Source organism: Pituophis catenifer, unplaced genomic scaffold (genome assembly GCF_029215685.1).
Source record: "Pituophis catenifer annectens isolate HBS135680 unplaced genomic scaffold, rPitCat1.0.hap2 SCAF_3, whole genome shotgun sequence".
In the NCBI taxonomy this organism is placed as follows: Eukaryota; Metazoa; Chordata; class Lepidosauria; order Squamata; family Colubridae; genus Pituophis; species Pituophis catenifer.
In genome coordinates, this window is record NW_027256883.1 from 49,816,996 (window position 1) to 49,843,264 (window position 26,269).

The 26,269-nt window shown below is 37.4% G+C and overlaps 1 protein-coding gene across 1 annotated transcript in view; it reads right to left on the minus strand.

Moving 5' to 3' along the window:
* Positions 1-26,269, minus strand: part of GREB1L (GREB1 like retinoic acid receptor coactivator) — an 80,737-nt gene that overhangs the window by 41,119 nt on the left and 13,349 nt on the right. Inside the window, exons 4-9 of the mRNA XM_070942348.1 lie at positions 22,698-22,874; positions 20,936-21,058; positions 6,942-7,076; positions 4,574-4,693; positions 2,468-2,605; positions 336-521 (exon numbers count right to left, since the gene is read on the minus strand). Coding sequence (XP_070798449.1) covers positions 336-521; positions 2,468-2,605; positions 4,574-4,693; positions 6,942-7,076; positions 20,936-21,058; positions 22,698-22,874 — 879 coding nt within the window. The remainder of the gene's footprint in view (positions 1-335; positions 522-2,467; positions 2,606-4,573; positions 4,694-6,941; positions 7,077-20,935; positions 21,059-22,697; positions 22,875-26,269) is intronic.

Sequence of the window (26,269 nt, forward strand, 5' to 3'; positions counted from 1 at the left end):
ATTTTCTTAATGGGAATTGTATGCAAATATACCTTGTATAGAGGCTGCCCTACTTGCTTACATTTTACAGGGTAGAATTTATCCAATAACATTTCATGTAGAGAAGCCTTTCTCTATGAAAGCAGATGGTTATAACTTGAAGTTGCCCCAAAGTAAATCAGAATTTTGAAAATTGAAAAAATTAAAAAGATGATAATATACCTAGAATGAAGGCAGAATAACTTTTGTTATAATTTTTGTGACACCTAGTCTCATAAAAAGTTTATTATCTGCTGATTTGTAGGAGATAGTATTTATGTACACCCAAAAAAGCAATATACTTTTTAATGTCTTACCTAGCCAGACAAGATACTGTATTGTTAAAATAATCATGTTCTCCACACTTAGTAACTGATTCCCAGTTAAACCAAAAAGATCCAAATCTTTGTTTTCCAGCTGAGGAATCTTGTAGGAATTCACTAGCAATGGACTTACTACAATGTCTCCAACATTCCCATAGAAATAAGGTAAAGTGCCATAACCTTTCAAAAACAAAAAGACATGTTCAAATTACTGCAGAATTGCTTTCCAATTTTTTAAACGTTATAAAATAAAAATTATTGTTAAGCAAGGAATCAAAATACACTTTCTCACAAAAATATGAAAAACTCTTTTTTGGGTGGGATGTAAAGACCATTACTTAACAATGATAATTCGGACCAGCTACTCCATCGCTAAGCAACATAAAGTGCAATATCATGTGACCAGAGCAAGTTATGATGGAAATTGTTGCAGTTTCAGTTATCATTGTTAAACAAAATGTCATATGATTACCATTGGCAACCGTCTTTGCTTGTTGAAAACCAGCAAGGAAGTCACAAATGGTATCACGTGACCAAGAGACACTGTGACTGTCATAACTGTGAGCTGGTTACCAAGTGCTCAAATTGTAATCATGTGATTGTAGTGACCCTGTGACAGCTGCAACTGTGAAGATTGGTAGTAAATCTCTTTGTTCAGTGCCACCATAATTTCAAATTGTTGTTGAACAAGGAATTATTCAGTGAGGACTACTTATATAAACCTAGATGACAAAGACATCTATGCATGTTAGGGTCTAACAAAAATGAAGAAGAGGAATGTAGTAATGATTGTAACATATAGATATCTTTCTCTATTAACAGTAGTACTAACATCCCTCCTAAATCTCAATTGTAGTTCATTATATCTTCATCCAATATGCAGTTTTTTAAAGTAATAATCAACACAAGATTTTCATACAGCCTGTAGATTTTTTCTGACATAATTGCAGATTTTATGTATGTACAATATATATGTATGTACAAAACACACACACATATACATACACACACACACACACATATACACACACACACACATACATACATACATATACACACATATACTTTTTTCTAGGTATAGTTACCCTTTCTGTCTCAGTAACTTGACAATGTCTCAAGTTCAGAAACTAAAACAGCATTCTGTTCTTTTATTCTTTTAATAGAAATTTTAAAATCTAGCTCTAAAATATATACTCTACCTCAATAGGTATTAAATTGATTTGAATGAGATTACTATTTCTTGGAAGGGAGAGGACGGAACTGGAAGCATAGCACAAACGACAAGCCACACTTAAATGTAGCGTGGAATAAATGTAATATAAGTACAGGTACATTACTGTTGTGGCCCGCCAGCGGCCTGCGCGGATTGTTGCTGATCCTGATGACAAGGAGGCTGGTGTGGTGCTGCGCCAGCAGCTTGTGCAGCCAGCGCTCGAGTCGGACAATGAGGAGGCTGAAGAAGATGTGGTGCCAGAGGCAGGGATTCAGTCAGGGCCTTCAGAACCTCCAGAGGCTCCTTTAAGTGAAGAGGATGAAGAGGAGGAGCCTCTTCTCAATGCACGGGCATGCAGAGCTGCCAAAAGGCAGGAATGGTTCCTCAGGAGGAGGTCTCCTCGAGAGTAAGGCTTGGGGCTAATTGGCCACTCCCTTAGCCTATTTAAGAAAATATGCAGCTGGTAACAAGCTGCAGGAAACAACTTTAGTTCGCTAATCATCACGTTGGTATGTCTCTGCAACCTTGCTTCTGGGCCTTCTGTCAACTCCAGTAAGACTCTGGCTATCTTTCTGTGGAGTTCTGGCAGGCTGTTAAGAACACTTTATTAACAGCCGGCATTTGCTAAAACTGTGTTATTTGAGTAAACTAAGGTTTGTTCAGAGTTTGTGTGTGCTGTGTTCTTGGGATCCGTAGCTGGGGCAGAACAATTACACAGTCAATTTTCATCCCTTTGGGATCATAAAAAGAATTTTTTTCTCCAAGGAAAAGTAATTCTACCGAAATCATTTTTAAGCTTGCATAGAATGGATACAATAGGTTTCAGAATTTTAATCCAAAAATAAACAACAGTAACAAAAAATCAGGAAAGTAACAACTGTAGATTATTGTACTACATTATCTGAGAGCTTACCTATTAGAATCACTGGTCTGATTCCAGAGTTAATCAGAAGATTTTCAGGAACTATTACAGTCTCCCCTGCAGGGATGGGTTGAGGCTGTAAAATTCCAGTTAACATTGATTGCGGAACTGGGACAGATAAAAGAGGCTCTATAAAAATACAGAAAGGGGACGGATCTATTATAAAAAGGGTCATGCTGTGATTTGCCCTTATGAACAATTTAACAGTAAAAAACAACAACCATTCTTGTTCTGGAAATCATTAAACACAATAAAATTCAAACTACACTGCATTTCCTTTTGAAATTATACTGAATTCTTTCAAACCACTCTTTCCCTAGCTCACCCTTCCAAAAGATGTTACCTTTTTTAAAAAATCTAAGTTTGTAGTTGATGGAGGTGAATCAGAGAGGAAAAGATGCATACACAATTTCCTCAAAGCCAAATATTATAACAGAGCTGCTTACAAAAACTCCATTGAAATGTTACCTATACAAAGAATCAGATTCAATACTAATTTATAAACAATCACATGCAAATTAATAGTGAAACATTCTCACAGACTAATTGAATGTTGATTTCTCATATCCTAATCACAATCTATCAAATCAAAGCTTTAGACACAAAGGAGCCATAGAGATTTTTATAGATAAAATAAATTCTGTAATTGCAAAGCTGAATTAATGATTTGCAATAATTAAGCACACAGAGAAAAAAAAACACATCTTTTTTTAAGCCACATAAATCTTTTTTGCTTTAATACAGAGTTTATAATTCACCAGGAGAAATATCTGCATTTTTAAAAAATCTCTAGTACAGATACTGTTATCCATTAACATTTTATTTCAAAGTAATCCCATTTCATCTAGCAAACACTTTGATGAATGATCCAGGTCAAAGCAAGGTGGGGGAAATACAACCCTGCTACCATCCCTGGGGTTTCCTGGTAGTTTTTATACTAGTGCCTGCAATGTCCTTCTGGGCCATCTGGCAAAATCAGGCTTTGTTAGCAGTGCTTTACTGTGATCCTTCCTGTCAGGAAGCTTCCATAAGATGGTGCTGGCGAAGTCTGTTTAATAACTAGGTCAATGATCTATGTGTCCCACCCTGGGTCAACATCGGATCTCTTGAGAAGCTCATTTTGACCTTTTGCATGGGGTACCACAAGTATGTGGATGATACCCAGCCCTATAATTGTTGCCTTGGTAACAGCTCTTCTTTCTATCCTTCAAGGTCATTTCCTATGACCTCTACATATCTCTCCTCCAGATGTGCTGGACTATAACTCACTATATTGAGAATGAAGGAAAATGAAATCCAATCCATTTGGAATACACAAGATTGGATAAAGTTGTTGTATAGAGTAAAAAAGGCATGTGGAAGAAAGACAGCTGATGTGATTAACTATATTAACGACAGCATTAAACAGCATTTATCAGTTTAATTTATGACCCATAAGAACAAAGGTTTCTGTCATGATACAGTATATAGATCCATGTTGGAATGATATTAGTCTATCTTATTTGATATGCATGTATTGATAATCTACTGAGATGAAATTAAATATAATTTATACAGACATCAATTGGGAGACTTGGATTCACATCCACCATTTAGTCATGAAATTATTGGGAGATTCTGGCAGAGCCTAATTTGGAGATGGAAGTTCTTGTTTTCTAACCTGAGCTGCTGTAGCAAAGGCTAGTTATCAATTCCAGAAATTAATTAATTAATTAAGGTGGATGTATATCACCAGGTCACTGGCTGGTCAGAGGTGGTATTCAACAGGTTCTGACCAGTTCTGACCAGTTCTGGAGAACCAGTAGCGGAAATTTTGAGAAGTTCGGAGAACTGGTAAATACCACCTCTGACTGGCCCTACCCCCATCTATTCTCTGCCTCCCAAGTCCCAGCTGACTGGGAGGAAATGGGGATTTTGCAGTAATTTTCCCCTGGAGTGGGGAGGGAATGGAGATTTTACAGTATCCTTCCCCTGGAGTAGGGGGGAAATGGAGATTTTACAGTATCCTTCCCCTGCCATGCCCACCAAGCCATGCCCACAGAACAGGTAATAAAAAAATTGAATCCCATCACTGACACACATATATCAGAATCTTGCCTGCTCTTGGAAGAGGCCGGATGGCAGGAACAGGCACAATTACACCAGGAGGAGGGACTGGGGATCCAGGAGACCATCCTCTGTGTCGTTTTTTGGGTGGGCCAGAACTTGTCAGGGTAGCTAAGCAGAATTAATACAAACAAAGAAAACATAAATAACAAAAAGGATATTTACCTTCTATATGCTTTAATGTCTACCCCATGTAATAAAGCACTTTTATTGACAACTCTGACTTTCAGAAACTTTATAACTGCTGAAGTCATTATAGTAAAGTAGGTAATAACAAGGTCAAGAAGTTATTTTTTACTTTTTTTTCTGCAGATATATTCGAGCCAGGTGGTAACATCAGTGGCTTTGAGAGAAAGGGGAACTGAATGCAAAAAAAACTACAAATATTTTTAGACAATTGTAAAACAAGCAATTGCACCGAAGACCAGAAGAGCACTGTAAGAAGATAACAAAGGAGGGGATTTAACAGGGAGGATAAAAAAACACACTATGGCAGCACCCAACTTTTTTGGACTTTCCTACAACAAAGATTATGTACAATATCTCTGAATATTATGCAAAGCAAGGATAAGCAAGATCAGTATTTGATATTTGGATAGCATGCTAAAGCTTTCTGTTCCACAGTTGACAAGTATTATAATTATCCCCAAGGAATTCATTTTCACCTTTTGTCTTATTAAAAATAACAGCTGGGACAGCTTTTTTTTAAAGCTATTCTGAGGGCTACAATCGACACAATTTTTCAAAACTTAAAAAAAAATAGAATACTTATATATGTTCAGAATCACTTGTCTTCTTTGTTTAAAAAACAGAAGATGACCCTTTTATTTAGCTATAATTTATGAAAAGAAAAATGAAGAATGTTGGCTTGAATCCTAGTCACATGGAAGCTAACTGAATTTAAAGGAAATGTATTTTAAATTGTGGAATAGTAAATTTACTTACAGTACATGTCTTATTTTGGAAGACTATTGGTTCTTTAGTCTTTCATAATCAAAGTTAAGGTTTTTTTTCAATATGGGCATTCTTTTTTACACTGTGTTACTAAGTAGTCTTGACAAACTTCAGTTTTTGCCATATTTTTCTATTTATCAAAAAACTATATTGAATCTATTTTATTCTAATTAATCATTTAGTAAGTTTGAAAGACAGAACATACTAAAATTAAATTACTGACAGCACAAATAAAAATATATTTAATCATCTTAGTTCACCTCACTGGCTTCAGGTAGACCCTTGGGAATTAATATTATTTCAAAATATTTCAAGCTAAAATTGATCAAATATCTTAAATTAGAACTTAATGTATTATATTGTGATATTGTAACTATAAAAACTAATAAATAATAACATGGTACAAAATAAAGTGGTTCAGAGATAGGAATGGCAATAAGTCTAAAAAGTTAAAAATAACCAGTAGAATATAAATTTTATGGGCATGTTCTTTTTAAAACTAATGGCTTACTTTACAAAATATTTTTTAAATAATGAGATGCTGGGGGAGTGTTCTGGCAACTTTAACTGCCAATTGGAGTTCTAATACAGAAAACATGCATTTTACAGATGATATAGTGTTTCAACCTTTTATTTAGTGGGTTTATTATTTACCAGTAATAAATAAATGAATTAGTGTAGAATATAGGATAAAAGTAAAATGTTGAGGCTAGTGATTAAGACCTAACAGTGGGAAGACTCAGGTTCTGCAATGAAGCTCACAGGTTGATTACAACCTCTTAACCATACCAGCTTAGCTTTCGAGCAAAGATAAAATGAGGAAGAAAAGGAGGAGGAAGAATAGAGGGAAAAATCTATTTAAACCAGTTACATTGTTTAGATGAAGTGCAAATTATATATGTAATAAGTACATGAACTTAGTAAAAAATAACATTCCAATAGGACAGTGTATTGTTTGGACCTTCCGAATTTGAACTACAAAAAAAGTGGCAATCACTAGATGGCAGCAAAGAAAATACAGAAAATTTTAATTCTTTGCTGTCATCTAATGGTTAACTAGATTGTTGCAAACTAAATCTGGTAATCCTAGTGTTGGTAATACGTATCACAGAAACCTGATCTGACCGCAACATGATTTTAAAGTTGTCTTCACTAATTTGAAGCCTTTCTGATATACGTTGTGCCATTATATTGACTGATCTAGCTGAGAATGGTAAGAATTAAACATATTTGAAGAATACCAACAGGAAGACAGGTGAAGTATGAGGTATTTATCATTTGTTTTGTTCCATAAAGACAATTCTATAGCAAATTATTTACATTTTGTGATACTTCACACATAACATTTACATACTAGAGTCTAAGTAGTCCTAGATTGCAATGAGTTTGATTGAAAATATATTACCTGTTGCAAATGTGTTTCCTACAAGTTGCCCAGGCAAAGCAAGTGGTCTCACTATGTTCTTATTCCGAGTCAAATCTTGAATTCCACTTAAATTAACAGCAGAGGAAGACTGTGCTTCACTGAATACCGAGGACTCTGTCAAAGAGATAATTGTAACTATTTTTTTAAAATCTACAATAGTCTTTGAAAATTTGTCTAAGATACAGTATCATCACAAGAGGGTTTTTTTCAGATGCTATGATGAATTTTGAACATGTGTTAAATCATCATATTTATCATTTATAATATACTTCTCCAGTTATGGGTGTCACCTTGCTGTTTGTATGTATACTGAGAGCTTATCTACTGGAGACAAATTCCTTGTGTGTCCAATCACACTTGGTCAATAAAGTATTCTATTCTATTCTATTCTATTCTATTCTATTCTATTCTATTCTATTCTATTCTATTCTATTCTATTCTATTCTATTCTATTCTATTCTATCCTATCCTATCCTATCCTATCCTATCCTATCCTATCCTATTCTATTATCAAACAAGTAGGCTGAATCTTTGAATAATTGACCTGTGATTATTACCATTATTTTTATGATACATTCCTGCATGTTTTTTCACATAATTCCACCATTTATGAGACAAATGGCTTAATCCTATATTGATACACTAAGAAAATTAAGTCCCATTTTTTTTCAGTGAGACTTGCTATTCAGTAACTGAGTTCAGAACTGCAACCTGAATTCCTAGATCTATCCAGTAGATGCAATATCCTATCAATATATATATAAAGAAGGAATAAATTGATATTCCAAAGAATATGCGGATGTGTTTTATTCTTCACTACTGTATATTCCAATAATCTAACACAGGACTGTCAAATTCCCAGCCCGCAGGCCAGATGCATCACATGCTAGACACACCCACACCCGGTTTAGTGAAGGGGGGGGAAAGTCCCAATACGTCACGTGACGATGTGAGTTTGACACCCCTGATCTAACAGAACCAAATATGAGTATGCATTAAATTGAAGCCAGATTTATTTTTTTCACTGTATCAAACACGGTCACACTACACTATAAGGTTATACAGTACATTTATCTTAACTCTCTTTCCTTTTAAATCATTTGGCTTATGTAGAATTTCCAAGGTCTGCTTAACTAGAGACAAAACACTAGAGAGAAGGACAAATACAATGATTAGAACTATCTCTGATTGTACTATACAGCACAGTGAGTCCTAGCAAGCGAAAAAGAAAAATAGTAGATAAAGAGAATTTGTGTGATAATGCCTAGACAAAATTGGTATTAACAGGAACAACAGTTTAGTTCAAGCGTTCATTTCATCAGCAAATCTACTGAGTCCGTAATGCCTCCAAAATTACAGGGCAGATTTTTCCCTCTTAGTTCATCCAAGAAAGAAAGAAGTTCTGTATCTCTGACCACCATACTAATGACTATAATGACTATAATGTATAATGAGTTTAATTATTGCTGCTACTCCTTTCAACTCTGTTAAGATAACGAAGCTAGGGATCTTTGAACTGCTTCTGTGAGTTGGAGAACTCTACCACTCTTTTTCCCATGGAAAATATGGCAAACTAGGCCTTCCTTCCAGAGTTGAAACTGGAGGTAGGAAAATCAGCATCAAAACTGTACAGAACTTTGGGAGCAATTGGGACACCTTAGAAATACAGCACAGTTGTAGGCTTGTTCAATGGTGCATTTCCTATTTTTTTCTTATATTTTGAACCTACTTGCTCCCAGGGAAGCCTGTGAGCATGGCTTGCAATGCGTATCTAGACAATAATAACCGTGGCCCTGAATAATAAAGAAGAGTGAGAACTTCCTATTTTGACGCTAGAACTTTGAAAACTTTTGAAATACTGTATGTTTCTCTGCAGATAAAATCCCCCTCGTTCAAGGGACTGTCTCTGACTTCAAACAGACATTCAATTTAAAAAATCAAAGGAAAAGTTTAATTGTTTACTGAGGCAAGACTAAATGGGTGGATCTCTGTTCTTAATATTTTCATATTGCCCAATACATATTTCAAACCTGAAGCTATGGGCTTTCTTTAATGCTCCATTACTGTATATATATTTCTGCTGTCTCCTTTCTTCTTCCAGGTCTTTGCACTTTTTAGTATCTCTTTCTTCTTGTTTTCCTGAAACAAGCATTTCTGCCATTATCAATAATGCTTAATGAATGACTCTTAAAATTAAGGTGCTGTAAATTCCCCCCTCGTTATTCCTTCCTAGAATTCTCTATTACTTAAAGTATGATTAAACTAAAATATACTGTTCCCTAATCAGAGGAAGTCAAAATGTTATGCATAAAAGAGCCTTGGTGGTGCAGTGGACTAAACTGCTGCTGTTAAAGTAGTACTTAGCTGCCAGCTGCCTGCAATTCACGGTGGATAAAAATCAATGATTTTTTTTAAAAAATCAAAAAAATCAGATTTTTTTTATTTAAATTGGATTTTTTTGATTTTTATCAAATTTATTTTAATAAAAAACTTTTGGGGTAAAAATCTATCCTAAGATAGTTTTCTATTTAAGATACATAAATAATTTAGTTTATTCAGCATGAAATGGAGCTTAGTTATGTAGCATGAGGCTGTATATTCTGCAACACTGGGACTATCGGTGAGTCAACAGTGGGTCAAAGGAGTAGCAGAGATGACAGTTGCTCTTTAAAAATTATGATTTAAATCGAGTTGATTTAAATCAAGCCTTTTTACTAGTGATTTAAATCATGATCTAAATTGTGATTTTAAATCAAATCCACCCTGCTGCAATTAGTGCGAGTTCAATTCTCACCAGGCTCAAGGTTGACTCAGCCTTCCATCCTTCTGAGGTAGGTAAAATGAGGACCCGGTTTGTGGGGGCAATAAGCTGACTTTGTATAAAATAGAACACTGCTCGAGGGGGCCACAAAGCCCTACTAAGCAGGTATATACAAAAGTATGAAGGCTATTGCTTAATGCATTGTAAGCCGCCCTGAGTCTCCAGGGAAGGGTGGCATATATAAATCGAACAAACAAACAAACAAACAAATAAATAATTCCCAGTCAGCATGGGTTCTAGCCTTTCATGATAATGAAAGCTGTAGTTTAATATATCTTGAAGGTACAAGATAATCCTGACGAAAGCAGAATCAATTACATGAGATAATTCAATCTATCCATTATGCAAAGTGTGCAGATAGAAGAATCTTGCGGAATTCAGCTTTACACGGCACAAAATTTTATGACAGACTAACCAACTTCAGAAATAAGCAGCTCCAATATACCTGAACTGTAGTTTCTGCTCATACGAATGTATATAAATGACTTCTTTGAGCCCATGTTACATTTTAAGATGGACTCAATCTTCTTCTCAGCGCTATTGATATCCTCAACTTGTCTGAAATTGTTGTGACCTAACAGTGAACTTTTCCTTGGAAACAATGTAAACTGGTTTTCACCAGATAAATTAATCTGAGAAAAGTAAATAGGCTAGTCTGAAACTATACCAATCCCACTGAAAGTAGTCAGGGGGGGAAAAAGCAGAAAAAAGATAGAAGGGACATTTCCTAAAAGCTGTGCCAAAATCACAGACCCTGGAAACAATAGATAGCTTTCAGGAATGAGGAGAGGCCAAGAAAGTTAGAAAAGGGGACACTGGGCAATTAGAGAATGGAGATGAAAACTCTCATTTGAAAAAGGACCAACAACTGTAACATGATTAAGTTTTAGCAGTACATGGAAATATAACCAAGGAATCCAGAGAAGAATCTTCTCCCATCACTATTTTCCAAAACAATTTGCCTGGGTGCCTATCAGCATTTAATGGCAGGTTAGCTGACTATGTTTAACCAGCAAAGATAGAGAACAAATTGTAGTATGGCAAAGATTTATACCACCTTTACTCAATTTCTCACATGTATGGGAGTTTTTTGGTTAGAGAGCAGTGCCCATGGAGATCTTAGTTCAACTTCACACATGGTTAGAGAGTTCCCAAGGAGATTTCTATCAGTCACAACCAGCCCCAGGATTGTTTTCTGAACATAAAATGAGGCATAATCCAGATATCTTTCTCTCTCTCTCCTTAGATTTCTTAAAGAAAAAGTGCAATATACTGCACATTGAAGATGTTTGATACAAAAAACTTTAAAAAAAAAACAAGAGGAAGAGAAGATATACAATTTTAACTTTTGAAGATTGGTGGCAAATATAGCTTACAAGGAAACCTCCTTTGAGGTCAGAGTCTTAGTCTGCTTTTAAAGACGCATAACAGTAATTCTATACTAAACTACAATATTTGCATCATTTCTAGACCTGAACCTATTTTCCCTCCTTACCTTCCATTTCCCCCCCTAAAAAGTATGTAAGATTAAGAGACTACTTTTTAACAAGGTAAATATTTAGTAGACTGTTTGAAAATTACAAAGGCAATAATGGAAAGCTAATCAACATATTAATATTAAGCTCTCGGAAGATGACCTAAGCCAAAGACATATATCTGGAGGAAAGAAAATAGAATGGCCAAATTCACATGAAAGAGGACTGTAGTACCTTCAACAATTGTGAAGGACAGGGATCTACAAAAACTGCAATTTTCTTTGCCTCACAGGACAAAGTATATATTCAATTTTCTCCTCAAATGTGAATGGGAAAGAAAAGGATCTATACTGCCATCGACTCTTATATTTCCTATGGATATGATTAAAATTAAATTGCTGAAATAGCTTGCCATTCAGCTAAGCACCACCTAATTAATCAATAATGTCTAATTATTGAATTGGAAGCTACTAGAAAAATCCTGGATTGGGAAGTAAAAAATCAAAATACTGAAATGAGGCAATAGGACCGTGATGGTGAACCTATGGCATGCGTGCCACAGGTGGCATGCGGAGCCATATCTATGGGCACATGAGCATTGTCCTAGCTCAGCTCCAGCGCGCATGCACGCCAGCCAGCTGATTTTCGGGCCTTCCGGTCCCACTGGAAGTCAGGAAATGGCCCATTTCTGGCCTCAGAAGGGCCTCCAGAGGGTGGGGAAGGCCATTTTTGCCCTCCCCAGGCTCCTAGAAAGCCTCTGGAGCCTGGGGAGGGCGAAAAAATGGGCCTGCCAAGCCCACCGTGCCAAAAGCAGGGGGAGCGTGGGGGGTTGCATGCACATGCACGGGGCAGGGCACAATGAATTATGGGTGTGAGCATGCATGTGCACAACCCCCCATGTTCCCCCTGCTTTTGGCACACGGCGGCTGAAAGGTTAACCATCACTGCAATAGGAGCTTGTTATTGCTAAAAAAAACCTACATGGGAGTTACTAGGAATTGAGCTTGACTCAAAGAAAATTTTATTTTACCTTTAGCCAGTCTTCTCCAATTCTTTCCTCTTCCCAACAAACTCAGTTCTGAGCTTCGTAATTATATTAAATAAGTTATATTTAAATAATTGAATGCATCTAAATAAGATATTTAATGGCTGTATATTAAAAATTAATGCCCAGATAAATGAATATCATTAAACAGGAACTCATGGAAATCAAATTAACTGTATAAGGAAGTGGAAGACTCAGATACAGAAGCAAAGATATGGCCAGGGGTTTTCTGTGGAACAGATCACAATTTGCTCATGCACAAATTCCAAGTCAAACTAAAATGGAAGAATAAATCTACCAGTTTTTATATGAACTCAAACATATACCTACCATATTCAGGCAGGAATCTCTTTGAAGTCCTGAACTTACTGAGAAGAACCTCTGTATTATGGAATGAAATCAAATAGATTTTAAGGAAGAATGTGAATACTGACAAAAACTAAGAAACAAAAGAAAGCAGACTGGATTCAGAACAATAGTGGAAATTACTACAAAGAAAAGAGAGTTCAAAGCCAACAAGGAGAAAGGTCCCAAGGAGAAACTTAAGAATTTCAGAAAACTTCTAGAAGAGACATTAAAATATCTATATCTGTATGTAGATATCTGTAGAGACATCAACAAGTATAGCTTTTCAAAAGATCTCTAAACTCAAAAGTCTCAAATTGGTATCCTAAAGGATGCCAATGGACAAATAATAACTGAGTCAAAGAAAAATGGAAAAATACATTAGAATGCTGTCATCAGCACTCTAGACATTGTCAAGTCAAACAGCTACTCTGATGGAAACTCTACAGGGGGGGGAGAAGGAGGAGAGTTCTAACCAAACTATACCAGCAAATCCTGAAAATGACCCAGTGGCCAACAAATTAGAAGAGGTGAGTCTACATATCAATACCAAAGAAAGGAAAATTAACAGACCATGAAAATTATCACATAATATATTAATTCCACACACTAGCAAAATAATATTACAACCATCCAATGCAAATCAGAGCCCACCCTGAAATGGGATGTTCAAACTGGCTTTAAAACAAGATACAGTATCACTTATGCACAATGGGCAATTGAGAATGCCAAACAATACCAAGGTCAATATATGCTTTCTTAATAGAAAGGTCTTAAAATTATATCAACCATGTCAAATTGTGGAATGTCTTTAGGAAAATGGGAATTCTAGAACACCTTATTGTTCACATATTAACTCTTCAAAGCAGGCCAGGTTAGGAAATAAGACTTCACAAGTTTGATTGGAATTATTCTTTATTGGTGTAGGCCATTGATGGCTAACCTTTTTGCCGTTGCGTGCCAAAAGCAGGGGGAACATGGGAGGGTTGCGTGCGCATGTGCCCACACCCATAATTCAATGTGCCCTATCCCCCCATGCATGTGCGCGTGACACCGCCCCGTGCTCCCCCAGCTTTTGGCAGGAGATAGCACAGTAGGACTGTTTTTTGCCTTCCCCAGGCTCCAGAGGCTTTCTTGGAGCCTGGGGAGGGTGAAAACGGCCTTTCCCACCTCTCTGAAGGCCCTCTGGAGGCTGGAAATGGCCTGTTTCCTGACTTCCGGTGGGACCAGAAGGCCCGTTTTTTGCTCTCCCCAGGGTCCAGAGGCTTTCTAGGAGCCTGGGGAGGGCAAAAACGGCCTCCCCACCCCACCGGAGGCCAGAAACAGCTTGTTTCCCGACTTCTGGTGGGTCCAGAAGGCTCGAAAATCAGCTGGAGCTGAGCTAGGGCAATGCTCATGTGCTCACCGATATGGCTACGTGTGCCATCTGTAGCACGCATGCCATAGGTTCGCCATCACGGGTGTAGGCTATAGTAAAAGGCTATAGTAAAAGAATCTTGAAAGCCTCCCTATGTTTTCTTTCTTTCCCTCTTTTATCCCACTTGATTAGGGTATAGCCAGTATGAGCTTCTTTCAAATGTTTTCCCTGTTTCCCATGCTTAACAAATGCTTCTTTTTGTAACTCTTTCTGCATCATTCCTTCAAAGTCACCTTTATCGCTCTCTACACCTGATGCAAACTTATACACAGAACAGAAAGTCAGAGTCAAGAAATGAGATTACAGTTACATATAAAAAGATAACCAGAGGACCAAACTATTCTTGGAACTGACAATGAAGATTGGTGGATAGCTTCTTCTTAGAACTGACAATTAATCAGCAGTCAAGAAATACGCAACAACACTTGGCAGGGTAGGAATGAAAGCCTTGGAAAAAATATTCAGATGTTGTGACATGTCTATACTACAAAGATCAGAATGTTTTTTTCTGTAAACTCCATGGAAACAAAAGTTGGACTCTGAAGAAGCAAAATAGAAACAGCTTTTGACTGTCCATGCAAATATCATGGACAGTCAAGAAACAAACACATGTATCATATAATAAATCAACCCCAAGCACTCACTTGAGGTACAAATAACCAGGCTCAAATTACCATACTTTGGATATGTCATGCAAAGACTCAGCTCCCTTAAAAGGTCCATAATGCTAGGAAATCTGGAAAGAACGAGTAAAAGAGGAAAACCAGCAGCAAGGTGGAAGACATGACCGCAGTGATGATGGGTGCACTGTTGGGAGTCCTGGAAGGCCAGGTTGGGAACAAATCATCTTGGGAAGGTCTGTCTATATGGATACATTGATTTAATGGCATGTAATCAAATCAATCAATAGTGAAATGATTCACTTGTCAGTGCAGGAAAACCTTCACAAAGAGGTTGGTTGCACTATGATTAATTTCAACTGCATGTCCACCTCAAAAGGCAATCACAGGGATGTCTTACCCTTGAGAGAAAACCAACAAGGAAAACAGTTAACTGGATCTCATTAAAGAAGGACACACTATGGATTTTCCAGTTCTGCCATACTACTGACCTTTTCTAATTAATTAAATCAGTTCCTGGATGGGCCTTTGTGCCGTACAACTTTTCAGCAAAAATAGCATTACTATACTAAACCAACCTTTCCGGTTTCAACCCCAACCATATTCCTAACCATACCACAGGAAGCAGGGGCATATCTTCATGTCCCTTCACCCAAGATAAATACATCATCATCATCATCATCATCATCATCATCATCATCATCATCATCATCATTATATTGCCATCTTTATTATTGCTACTACACCACCACTCCATCATTCAAGAAGATCATGTGCATTATTAATCTGTAGAGATAATATAGTACAAGTCTACTTCTAAGGGGAAATTATCTTTGGTTATGCATGTTGCTTATGGATGACTTTGAATAAGTCACTTTTTCTCAGCTCAACTTACTTTACATACTGCACAGATAAAATTAGGAACATCTGAGGTAAACTATGTGGTTTTCTTAGATGAATTATTATTAATGTAGGAGCTTTATGAGTTTTATAAATAGATACAAATCCAGAAAAATGCAAGGGCAGACTGCAATATATAATTAAATCTGAAAGCAATTAGCAGAAAATTGCCATTTATGTTTACCTGTCCATTTTTTGACAATTATATAATAAAAGGACTCCTCCTCACCACCTACTCAAAATTATATTTGTGAAATAGAAAAGCTTGTGTGGGGGTAGATGGCTGGGAATGGATTTCTGTATAGAAAGACTGCAGCTTATATTTGGTACTGGCACCCAAAATAAATTCCTTAAATTTAAATGCCATGTTATGCCAAATTCTAGGTTGTATATCTTACTGTTCTAGTAAATAAAATCTGAAATATTTTCCACTGCTCTAATCCCTGGAAGGTTATGCCATAATAACCAGTTCATTTAAAAATATTGTTCCTGTGGTCAGTGAACTTGAGTAATCAGTGTTTGTGAAGGAGACTGCACTACCTTGTACTATCTTTGTCAGCTAGCCTTCTTTAACCTGTTGATTTTCTGGTATGCTTGGATGGTATCTCCCATCATTACCTGGGGACAATACTTCTGGGCATCACACTGAGAAAGGCTATTCCAAACACTGCTCTATTATTTATTTATGGTTCTTATAATGTTATTCAGAACTTTTAGTGCTATTTACTTAACTTGTAGCTTTCTCATCGATTTGTGTCTAGGAGTATGTGGATCAATAATCAAGGACATATTTTTTAAAAAATTTCTGCCCCGAGTTACTCCCATAACATTTTTTGAAACAAAAAGCATCTCTTTTCACCCACACAACCTTGCTGGTGTAATTTAAATGAATTGCCAAGGATAATGTGACTGTTTTTTCATTGAAAGAGTACACTTCTAGCAGGGGGTAAAAAGGATTTAGCAACTCTGCCCTGACCAAAAAACACATATACAGAAGGTACCAAGTAAATAAAACCATGATCAACTGATAAGGAAAAGGGGAGTATCGAAGATAGATTTACAACTTGGCAGAAATAGCCAAACTATTTAGTTTACATATTATTGCACATTATTCATTTCATTATTATGGAAGTCAAAGTTTTCACAAAATAGCATTCTAAATATTCTTTCCATTTGTGCTGCAATATTCTAAAGCTGGTTAAGAAGTTCAATAACACACAATATATGATTCCTATACTTTCAAACCACAATTAACCTCAGATAATCTAGTAGACAGTGCTAAGCACTTGTGCTATGTATTTTCTATTTCTTAACATTATTAAAAAGTATGGATAAAGTATTGGTAATTAATATTAATCTACTTTAATAATGAGGATATATTTCTACTGCAAAAATCTGTCAGTAGGTATGGATATTGCCACAGTGGTCTTAAAGAATAAAGACTTAAAATTCAAAATTCAATGTGGCCACTTTATATTGGTATACAAATACAGTAGTGTTAAAATGGTAACTACTCATCTATACACTTGCATATATTGTGTTTAAATATAGTTATTCCATTAAATTTATAATTGTGATTCAGGGCAAATCTATTTTTAATCCTTATTAATCCTAATACCAACTAAACACTTAAGCATAATTAAGATAGGCAGAAATTATCTCTCCCGGGAGAAATTTATTTTATTTATTTATTTTATCGTACTTATATGCCGCCCTTCTCCCAAAGGACTTGGGGCGGCTCACAACAATAAAACAACAAGACAATAAAATGAATACTAAAATAATCCAATTAAAATCCCCGAACAGTTAAAACTAAAACTAAAACTTCCAGCAGATCAGGAGATTTGTTGAAAAAGCCACGTTTTCAGGTCACCACGGAAAGAGCGGAGGTCAGGGGCCGTCCGGAGCCCAGTGGGTAACTCGTTCCAGAGGGTCGGTGCAGCCACAGAGAACGCCCTCATCCTGGGCGCCAACAGGCGACATTGTCTGACCGATGGCACCCGGAGGGCAGTCCTATGTGAGTGCACTGGGTGGTGGGAGGCCGGTGGGAGGTGGCCCTGCAAGTACCCCGGGCCCATGCCATGAAGGGCTTTATAGGTAAGTACCAGCACCTTGAAGCGGATCCGAAGGACCACCAGCAACCAGTGCAGCTCGCGCAGGAGAAGTGTAACACAGGAGTAACGGGAAGCTCCTGTAACAACCCGCACGGCCGCATTCTGGACCAGTTGGAGCCTCCGGGTGCACCACAAGGGCAGCCCCATGTAGAGGGCATTGCAGTAGTCCAGCCAAGAGATAACTAGAGCATGTCTGTGCGGAGGGCATCCCTATCTAAGAAAGGTCGCAACTGGCACACCAGGCGAACCTGCGCAAAAGCCCCCCTGGTCACGGCTGTCAGATGGTCAGCTAAGGACAACCGCGAATCCAGGAGGACGCCAAGATTGCGAGCGCTTTCAGAGGGAGTAAGCAACTCCCCTCCCATCAAGAGTGATGAGGTCACTAGATCAGAGGATGCCGGTATCCATAGCCACTCCGTCTTGGAGGGATTGAGTTTGAGCCTGTTCCTACCCATCCAGACCCGTACCGCTTCCAGGCACTTAGACATCACAGAAAGGGCATCCCTGGTTTGGTCCGGGGTAGAGATGTAAAGCTGGATATCATCAGCATATTGCTGATACCTCACCCTGAAACTATGAATGATCTCACCCAGCGGCTTCATATAGACGTTAAAGAGCAAGGGGGAGAGAACCGATCCCTGAGGCACCCCACAAATGAGGGGCCTTGGGGAGGATCTCTGTCCCACTGCCCAGACAAATTGTGTGCGACCCGAGAGGTAGGAGGAGAACCACTGTAAAACAGTGCCCCCCACCCCCAACCCCCCTGAGTCGTCGCAGTAGGATACCATGGTCGATGGTATCAAAAGCCGTTGAGAGGTCAAGTAGGACCAGGATAGAGGAATAACCCCTATCCCTGGCCCGCCACAGATCATTCACCAGGCGACCAATGCCGTTTCCGTGCTGTGTCCGCGCCTGAAACCCGATTGGTATGGGTCTAGATAATCTGTTTCCTCCAGGAATTGTGGAAGTTGGTATGCCACCACAGACTCAACAACCTTCGCTATAAAGCGAAGGTTGGAGACGGGACAAAAGTTGTTCAAGGAGGCCGGATCCAGGGCAGGCTTCTTGAGAAGGGGTCAAACCACCACCTCCTTAAGGATGGCGGGGAAGACCCCATCCCTCAACAAAGCGTTAACAATTGCCTGGATCCAGTCTCCAGTCACCTCTCTGGTTGCTGCAACAAGTCAGGAGGACACGGGTCCAATAAACACGTTGAGGCCCCCAATCTTCCAACAATCCTGTCCACTTCATCTATGGATACAGGGTCAAAGTCAACCCAGATGTTGCCTTCAAGACTTGCTCCCATCTCCTCATCAGACCTTGCCCAATTAGAGTCTAAACCCATCCGGATCTGAGCGATTTTGTCTTGTAGAAATTGAACAAAATCCTCAGCACTGCCCTGCAAGAGGTCCTCCCTCGCTCCCTGATTAAGAAGAGAGTGGGTCACTCAGAACAAGGCTGCTGGGCGATTTTCTGCAGACGCAATGAGAGCGGCGAAATAATCACGTTTCGCCGCTTCCATTGCCACAAGATAAGACCTAATATAGATTCTTAACTGTGTTCGATCAGATGCAGAATGGGAAGATCTCCAACAGCCCTCTAGGCGTCTCTTCTGACACTTCATCTCCCTAAGCTCCACGGAAAACCATGGAGCTACCCGGGATCCCTGTCGGAGGAGAGGCCGCAAAGGGGCGATTCAATCCAGTGCCCCGGCAGCAGCCGGTTCCCAGGCATCCACCAGGGTCTCTGGCGAATCACGGGATAGGTATGTGGGAAAAGTCCCAAGCTCCGTCAGGAACCTATCAGAGTCCATCAGGTGCCTGGGGCAGAACCAACGAGGGTTGGCGGATAAAAAGTCTAGCTTAAGGAGGGAATGGTCGGTCCATGACAGGGGTTGAATAGAAAGTACTGCCCTACCCTGAGCATTAATCCACTGCCCAGAAACGGAGAAGTCAGAGAGAAAGAATATATTGCATATATAATAGCATGGTGATCAGATATAACTCATCAATCCAGCATTGGAAACAAATTTCCTTGTAGTTGTTTTCCCCTCTGTGATAAGAAAATGATGAAAGAATTTGAGGAAATACACCAGAGATTTCAAAGAATCACTGAAAATTCTGCAAATGAGGCTGGAAGAAAATACTTTAAAACCGCCCCTGGAAATATTTTCATTCTCTAAATCACAGTTAAAGATTAATTTAGTTGGTTGTAACATCCTTTCAAATTTAAATTCCAATTCCAATTAACATATATATTCATCAAGCAACAACAAATGAAAAATAGTTGTGTATTGAGATTCTACTCTTGATTTTATAAAAATAGTGGAATACTTAAACGTGGGGGGGGGAATCTTCCCAATGGTCTGAGGACAGATCACACTAAATACAGAATTATCCTCCATCTAAAGTTGCTGTTCTGCAGCTTTAGTACTTGAGGAATTCTACCCTTGCAAAATTTTATTTCAGACCTATGTCCATACTGTAGAGCAAAGGCCCGAAGAGAGATATCTGCTCTATATATTTAAAGTCTCCACATAGGATTCCAAAATATGCAAGGAGCCTGTATTAATGAATGATGAACCTCCACTCAAACCTCCCACTAACCTATAAGCAATAGGAAGAGATAACCTGTCATAAAATCCTGAGGGAAGAGAGTTTTTACTGTACTTCAGTAGGAAGTCTTTGCAAATATATAGAGCAGTGATGGCTAATCTTTTCTGGACCAAATGTCCAAGGCACACATGTGTGAACAAGAATGTGTGCGTGTGTGCCCAAACCCCAAAAATGCAATGTGTGCACGACCCTTGCGCATGTGCCCCATCCCCCATGCAGACCTGAAGACTAGCTGGCTGGCGGGAGGCGCGCGCGCATGCCCAGCAGAGCTGAACTGGAGTGATGGCTCACATGCCATCGGAGAGGGCACTGCGTGTCACTTCTGGCATGTGTGCCATAGGTTCACCATCACAGATATAGAGCGAAGCTTGATCATACTAAGATAAAGTATCCTTTGATCGTTGGCAACTACTATGTTCTTTCTTGACACAGACCACAGAATAAGTTATAACATAAAACCTTTTATTATATAATAATTTCAGACATAGCACTCCCACCTAGATTAAAGCAACCAGAAATTTTATGATTGGGGGCTTCACAGCTAAAGAGGAATTGCGATGGCATCATAATCACTACTTCACAAGTGTCAGCTCTAGGATGCAATGGACTCTCAGCTCCTACCTGTCTGGGTGAACCCTGGCTTGTATCCATTGGCTGTTCCACTCTCAGGAGTCACAGATGGAGATGCTGAAGAACTAGGTTTAGCAGAATGGCTAGCAATAGAAGAGTGCCTGCTTCTACATTCTGCAAGTAAAGCAGCTATAGCACATATTTAAGCAGCCAGGTTGACAGTGAGATAATGCAGCAGGACATATATTGTATGCAAAAAACAAAACAAAACAAAACAAAACAAAATACAGTTATTGTGCAATCAAGAGTGTTAATTAGAAAGCAAAGTTCTTGGAATTTGTTAAAGATTATTTCTAGTTTCGAAACATTTAGAAAATTCATGCAGCAGCCATGACCCTAACTTTGTTATGGGAAATACAAGAATAATTTCAAAGAAAGCACACCTTCATATAGAGAGATTTTAAAATCAAATATATCTGATATTACCATTCTTCTCATTTCTTGTGCATGGGAGAAATGATAACATCAGGACAAAGGGCTCTTATAGAACTGCAACATCAGTATATTCCTCCTATTGACTACAGAAACACTTCTAGGACACTGCGCTAGACAAACCTTAGTTACTGTTATATAATATATAAGGCTTTGCACAAGACATGGGGGGAGGTATACCAAGCACAACCACACCTACAGGAAAGTTTTATTAATTAGGCCATGACAATGAGAAGCTGCTGTCATAGAAAACAGTCTAAACAGCCATAGGACTAGATTATAGGGTTATTTTCAAGAAGATGTCCTTTCTTCAGGAAAAATGTGTGACAAGACTATCATGTTAAACACAATTTTTTGCAACTTCTGGAATAAATATCCACATATTCTCATCATCAACTGCTACATAGAATTCTTGGAATTCCATGTTTTGCCCTATGTTGTGTCTGATGAACATGATATTTCAATTAGCTTAAGCCATAGGCTAACTTCTTTATCTCCAGTATCGTCACACATTTCTTATGCTGTATTTTTACAGTTACCTATTTGGAAGGGAATTTCACTAAGGCAATTTATTTCCAAGTAAACATGCATACAGTTGTTATATTAGTTTTGATTTACCATGAACTGATCTGTTACAGACTGCATTAGACCAGAGATAGGCAACCTGTTCCACAACATTTTTTTTTATTGTATAGCGGCTAACTTCCAAAATTAAGCTATATTTTGGGAGTTAGCCTCTACACAATAGAAATAGCTGAATTTGGTGTGGGGTGGGGGGGGAATTGGAGGGGAACAATTATGCAATCTTCTACCAATTAGAAAAAAATCACACCCTAGTATACATGATTCTCTTAGGCTTAGCAATCAGAAGCATTTGAATATATTTTGTTTTTTCACTGACATAAGCATAACTTTTACCTTTCAACCATTATTTTATGAGCTGCTTTGAGGCAAAAAATTGTCCTATGTTCCTTATTAGAAGGGTAAGATTAAGAAGAAATGAAGTAAACTACTTTGCAAAAGAAAATTAACATGCTTTAAAGATATATTCTATGTCCTTTAAAAATAGTTGGATAATCCTAGATTGAAGGAGGAGTCCTTTAATGTGGAAAAAGGTCCTTCAGTGGCTGATAAGAAACACTTAAAATCATATATAACATCTTACAAACTAAAAAGCTAGGTTTACAATATGATATCATCTGGAAATTCCCTCTTTTAAGAAGAAGCATACCAAAACATTGTACTATTTAGCCATTCTAAAATTCAATTCTCTTAATGTTCCCCACATGCACTCAAGTACATCCAAGAAGATATTTCTTACCTTTCCAACATATAAGAGGTCCCTTTGACAGCACACCTTGAGCATTTCTTATTAGGTGGTACTTTAAGTGCTTCTGCTTCTTTGGCTGAGTGGTGAGTTTCAAATTAATGTGGTTTGAAAATTCAGTGAAATATCGAAATCCTCTTTCTCCACATCCTATACAATTTCCAGAAAAACCTGCAGAGTTGGAGAAAAGCATGATAGTTTTACAGTTTTTCTTGGATGTTTCACAATTTTGTTTCTATCCACGTTCTCTCTTTGGAATCTACCTGGCTTATTAATGTATTTCCCTCTGCACACTGATAGTTTAAAGAACAAAGAAGAATAATGAAATCTATATTTTCCAAGTATCCTCAAACTTCCCTTGTTGTACCCATAGGCATCTGTTCTGCAAAATGTGTAGCATGCTATCATGACAGACGTCCCACCCTTTTGTTCTTGTTACAACTTTGCATAATATTAATGGCAGAATTTACTTTGTAGTGTTTTGTTACACATCACCCACCCCCTGTGGATGTCTATGCTTGAATTTGTGGGTTATATTCAAATTGTTAGGTGTCTAAATGTTAGGCTTCAACCTTTCCCAGACCATCATCAATTGTTCCAATTAAGTTTAACAATCTTAGATTATTCCATCTTGCATTCTTCCATAACTACAAAAGTCATTGAGAAAGCTTTGAAGAAAAACTTTGGAGAAAAAGAACACCAGGATGCAAATGTCTTTTCTCTCCTCATTAGATACCTAACATCAACAAAGGCAAGTAACATCTCTAACTTTGTATCTCTAATTTTGAATAATAGCCTCACTTATTTTGGGATATAAACTATTCAGTGCTGAATGAAAGCTCCAATAGATTTTACCCAGAGGTAAATAGGAAATCTAAATAGGAAAAAACATTCCCATTCCTGTTCCAAAATACCAAAGAAGACCAAATTGTGGACACTGTTACAGAACGATAGTTGTTAGGAAAAGCAATTAAGACATTTAAGACCTTTTACAAAGACATCTTTCTCTACTAAGTGAATTAATTCCAAAGCTGTATTTTTTCCATAAAGAAATATCTCCTTAATTTTTTTAATACTACTTTTTTGCTTGAATTTTCAAAGTCTTTTTCTTTTGATATGGATAAATGATTTAGAGCTACAGGAGATAAGAATGCAAAATACATATATTTTCAGTTCTATAGAAATTCCTGATGTAAGAAATAATCCATATTGTCACTGCAAAGATTTTTTGCAATATAGTAAAGAATAAACCAGTAAATTAAAAACCAGTTTGGCAAGGTGGCCTAATTACATCTTGAATTGAATTCTCCTAGATAGTTAGGGATATAAATATTGTGTTTGATCTACTGTAGACTTTCTACTGATTTCAGAAAGGACTTTGCACAGCTGTCAATATATTTTCTTAATTATTATAATCCAAGGTTAGGCCATTTGTTCAGCATAAAGATATACAGGGTAAATACATTCTCAACTGTAACATCTTTGTTAGTTGTTTGTTTTAGCTGTCACAATGGCAAAGGAAAACAATGCTACTGTCCGTTTTTGTTTTTGTTTTAAATTATGGGTTGCATCCAATAGCAACAAAAAAATGAAAGACCTGTCAACGGACATACTTTCACCTACCAGTAGCTTCCCTTTTCCAGAATCAAATCTCTTCCAAATGTTTGGAAATAGAAGAGGAGGGAATCAGCAGAAGCCTATCAATATAATATTGCTTATAGCCTCATATTGTCACACTGCTAGATTTAAAAACTTAATGTGGAACTTAAAAAATGAATAAATTATAGTCCATAAATTTAGAAACAGAAACTTTTGAACAACAACAAAAAAAAAGAATACACATTTATATTTTGAAAATTTATCTCACATTTTCAAAGTTAATTCTGCTTAAAGACTATTTTTCTTGTTTAAATGCAATTTGAGTTAATCTGCTTCTAAAACTCCACAAATGTTGCCAAGAAAATCTGAGGAATGTGTCCATGCAGTTACCAAAAGTCAAGGCTGATTCAAAGACACAAAGTGTATTAATTTAACTTCCTCAATAGTTCAGTCTTCTGAGAGAAATACCATCTGCCACAAACTAAAAATGGGCCCATTACTAAAGAAGCAAAGGAAGAAGACTCCTTCCTTTACACATATTTGAAAAAAAAAATCCATTGCACAAATTAAAAAGGGTTTTAAAAAGTCACAATTTTTACATTAATACCAGGAATAAAGAGATTGGAACATTGGATTACAAAGCAATTAAATGAGAGTTGAACAGAATATTTATCAAAAATTTATGTGTAACCCAGTATAGAAATTCAGATATTCCACAGAAAGTATTTGCAAAACCTACGTTTTTACAGGTTCTCAGATTGTCTGCTTATTCATGGTTGAACTGGGAATTATAATACAATTTATTTAGAACAGAGGGCTGATTTAGAGGATTAGAAACTGATTGTTCCAAATGAGAGGAATTCACTCTTCCCTGAATCATTAATTTCCATGTGAACGTGAGCAAACTTGAACACTATAATCCAGCTGGCTCTTGTCTCAGTTGAATTGTTTATGCCAATCTCCAAAGTCCTTGCTTTGTTCTGTTATCTGTCTTTGATCTTGGACTAACCTATATACTTGCATTCCTGCCACAAATAGGCTTTTACAAAGTAATCTTTAAGCTACTACTATAATTCTGATCTGATCCTGAAGAAATACCATCATTTCCAGGATGCTGAAAAAGAATGTGGTGAAAAAAGTTGCAGTTATACCTCCTAATTCCTAAAGGCTTCCAAAATCTACTTTCCATCTATCTATTAGAGTTCCATCTCCCATAAACTCTAACCAGCACAGGCCAATTTTTGAAAATTATGAGAGCTGAAATCTAATACATCATCTGGAGGCTGGAAAAAATAATCAATGCCATACAAAATTTGTACAAGCTAATATGCATCTCATATTATGGCACTCATATATGGTTTAACAGAAAAAGCCATAACATCACTTTATTCATATTCCAAATGGGCAAAATCATGGAGAAAATAATTACAGCCAAGCCCTGTCAGACAATGTTCAACCAGGCCATCTAAACCGATCACACTAAATTATGATCCAGTTCATTGCAGGGATTACAACAGCATCTCCCGCCGTGAAAATCAAAAGAAGCTATTATATACGCTTCAACTGTATACAGGTAGTTCTCGATTTACAACCACAACCGAGCCCAAAATTTCCATTGCTAAGCAAGACATTAACTGATTTATCCAATTTTACAACTTTCTTTGCCACAATTGTTAAGTTATTCACTGCAGTGGCACAATATTATTTATTGTGTATTTGCCATTTTTTGGCTAAAAAAAGATCCCTGCATGCAATGAATCTGACATTGACATTGCTTGACAGAAATTCTCAAAAGGTGGTCACATGACCCTAGGACACTGCAACTGTCATAAAAACATGCCCGTTGTCAAGCGTCCAATTTTAATCAGATGATCACAGAGATGCTGCAATACTCATAAGTGAAGGTGGAAGATTACTACTAATGTAATCTATCGAATCTCCTGTATGGACTGCCCCTGTGAGTATGT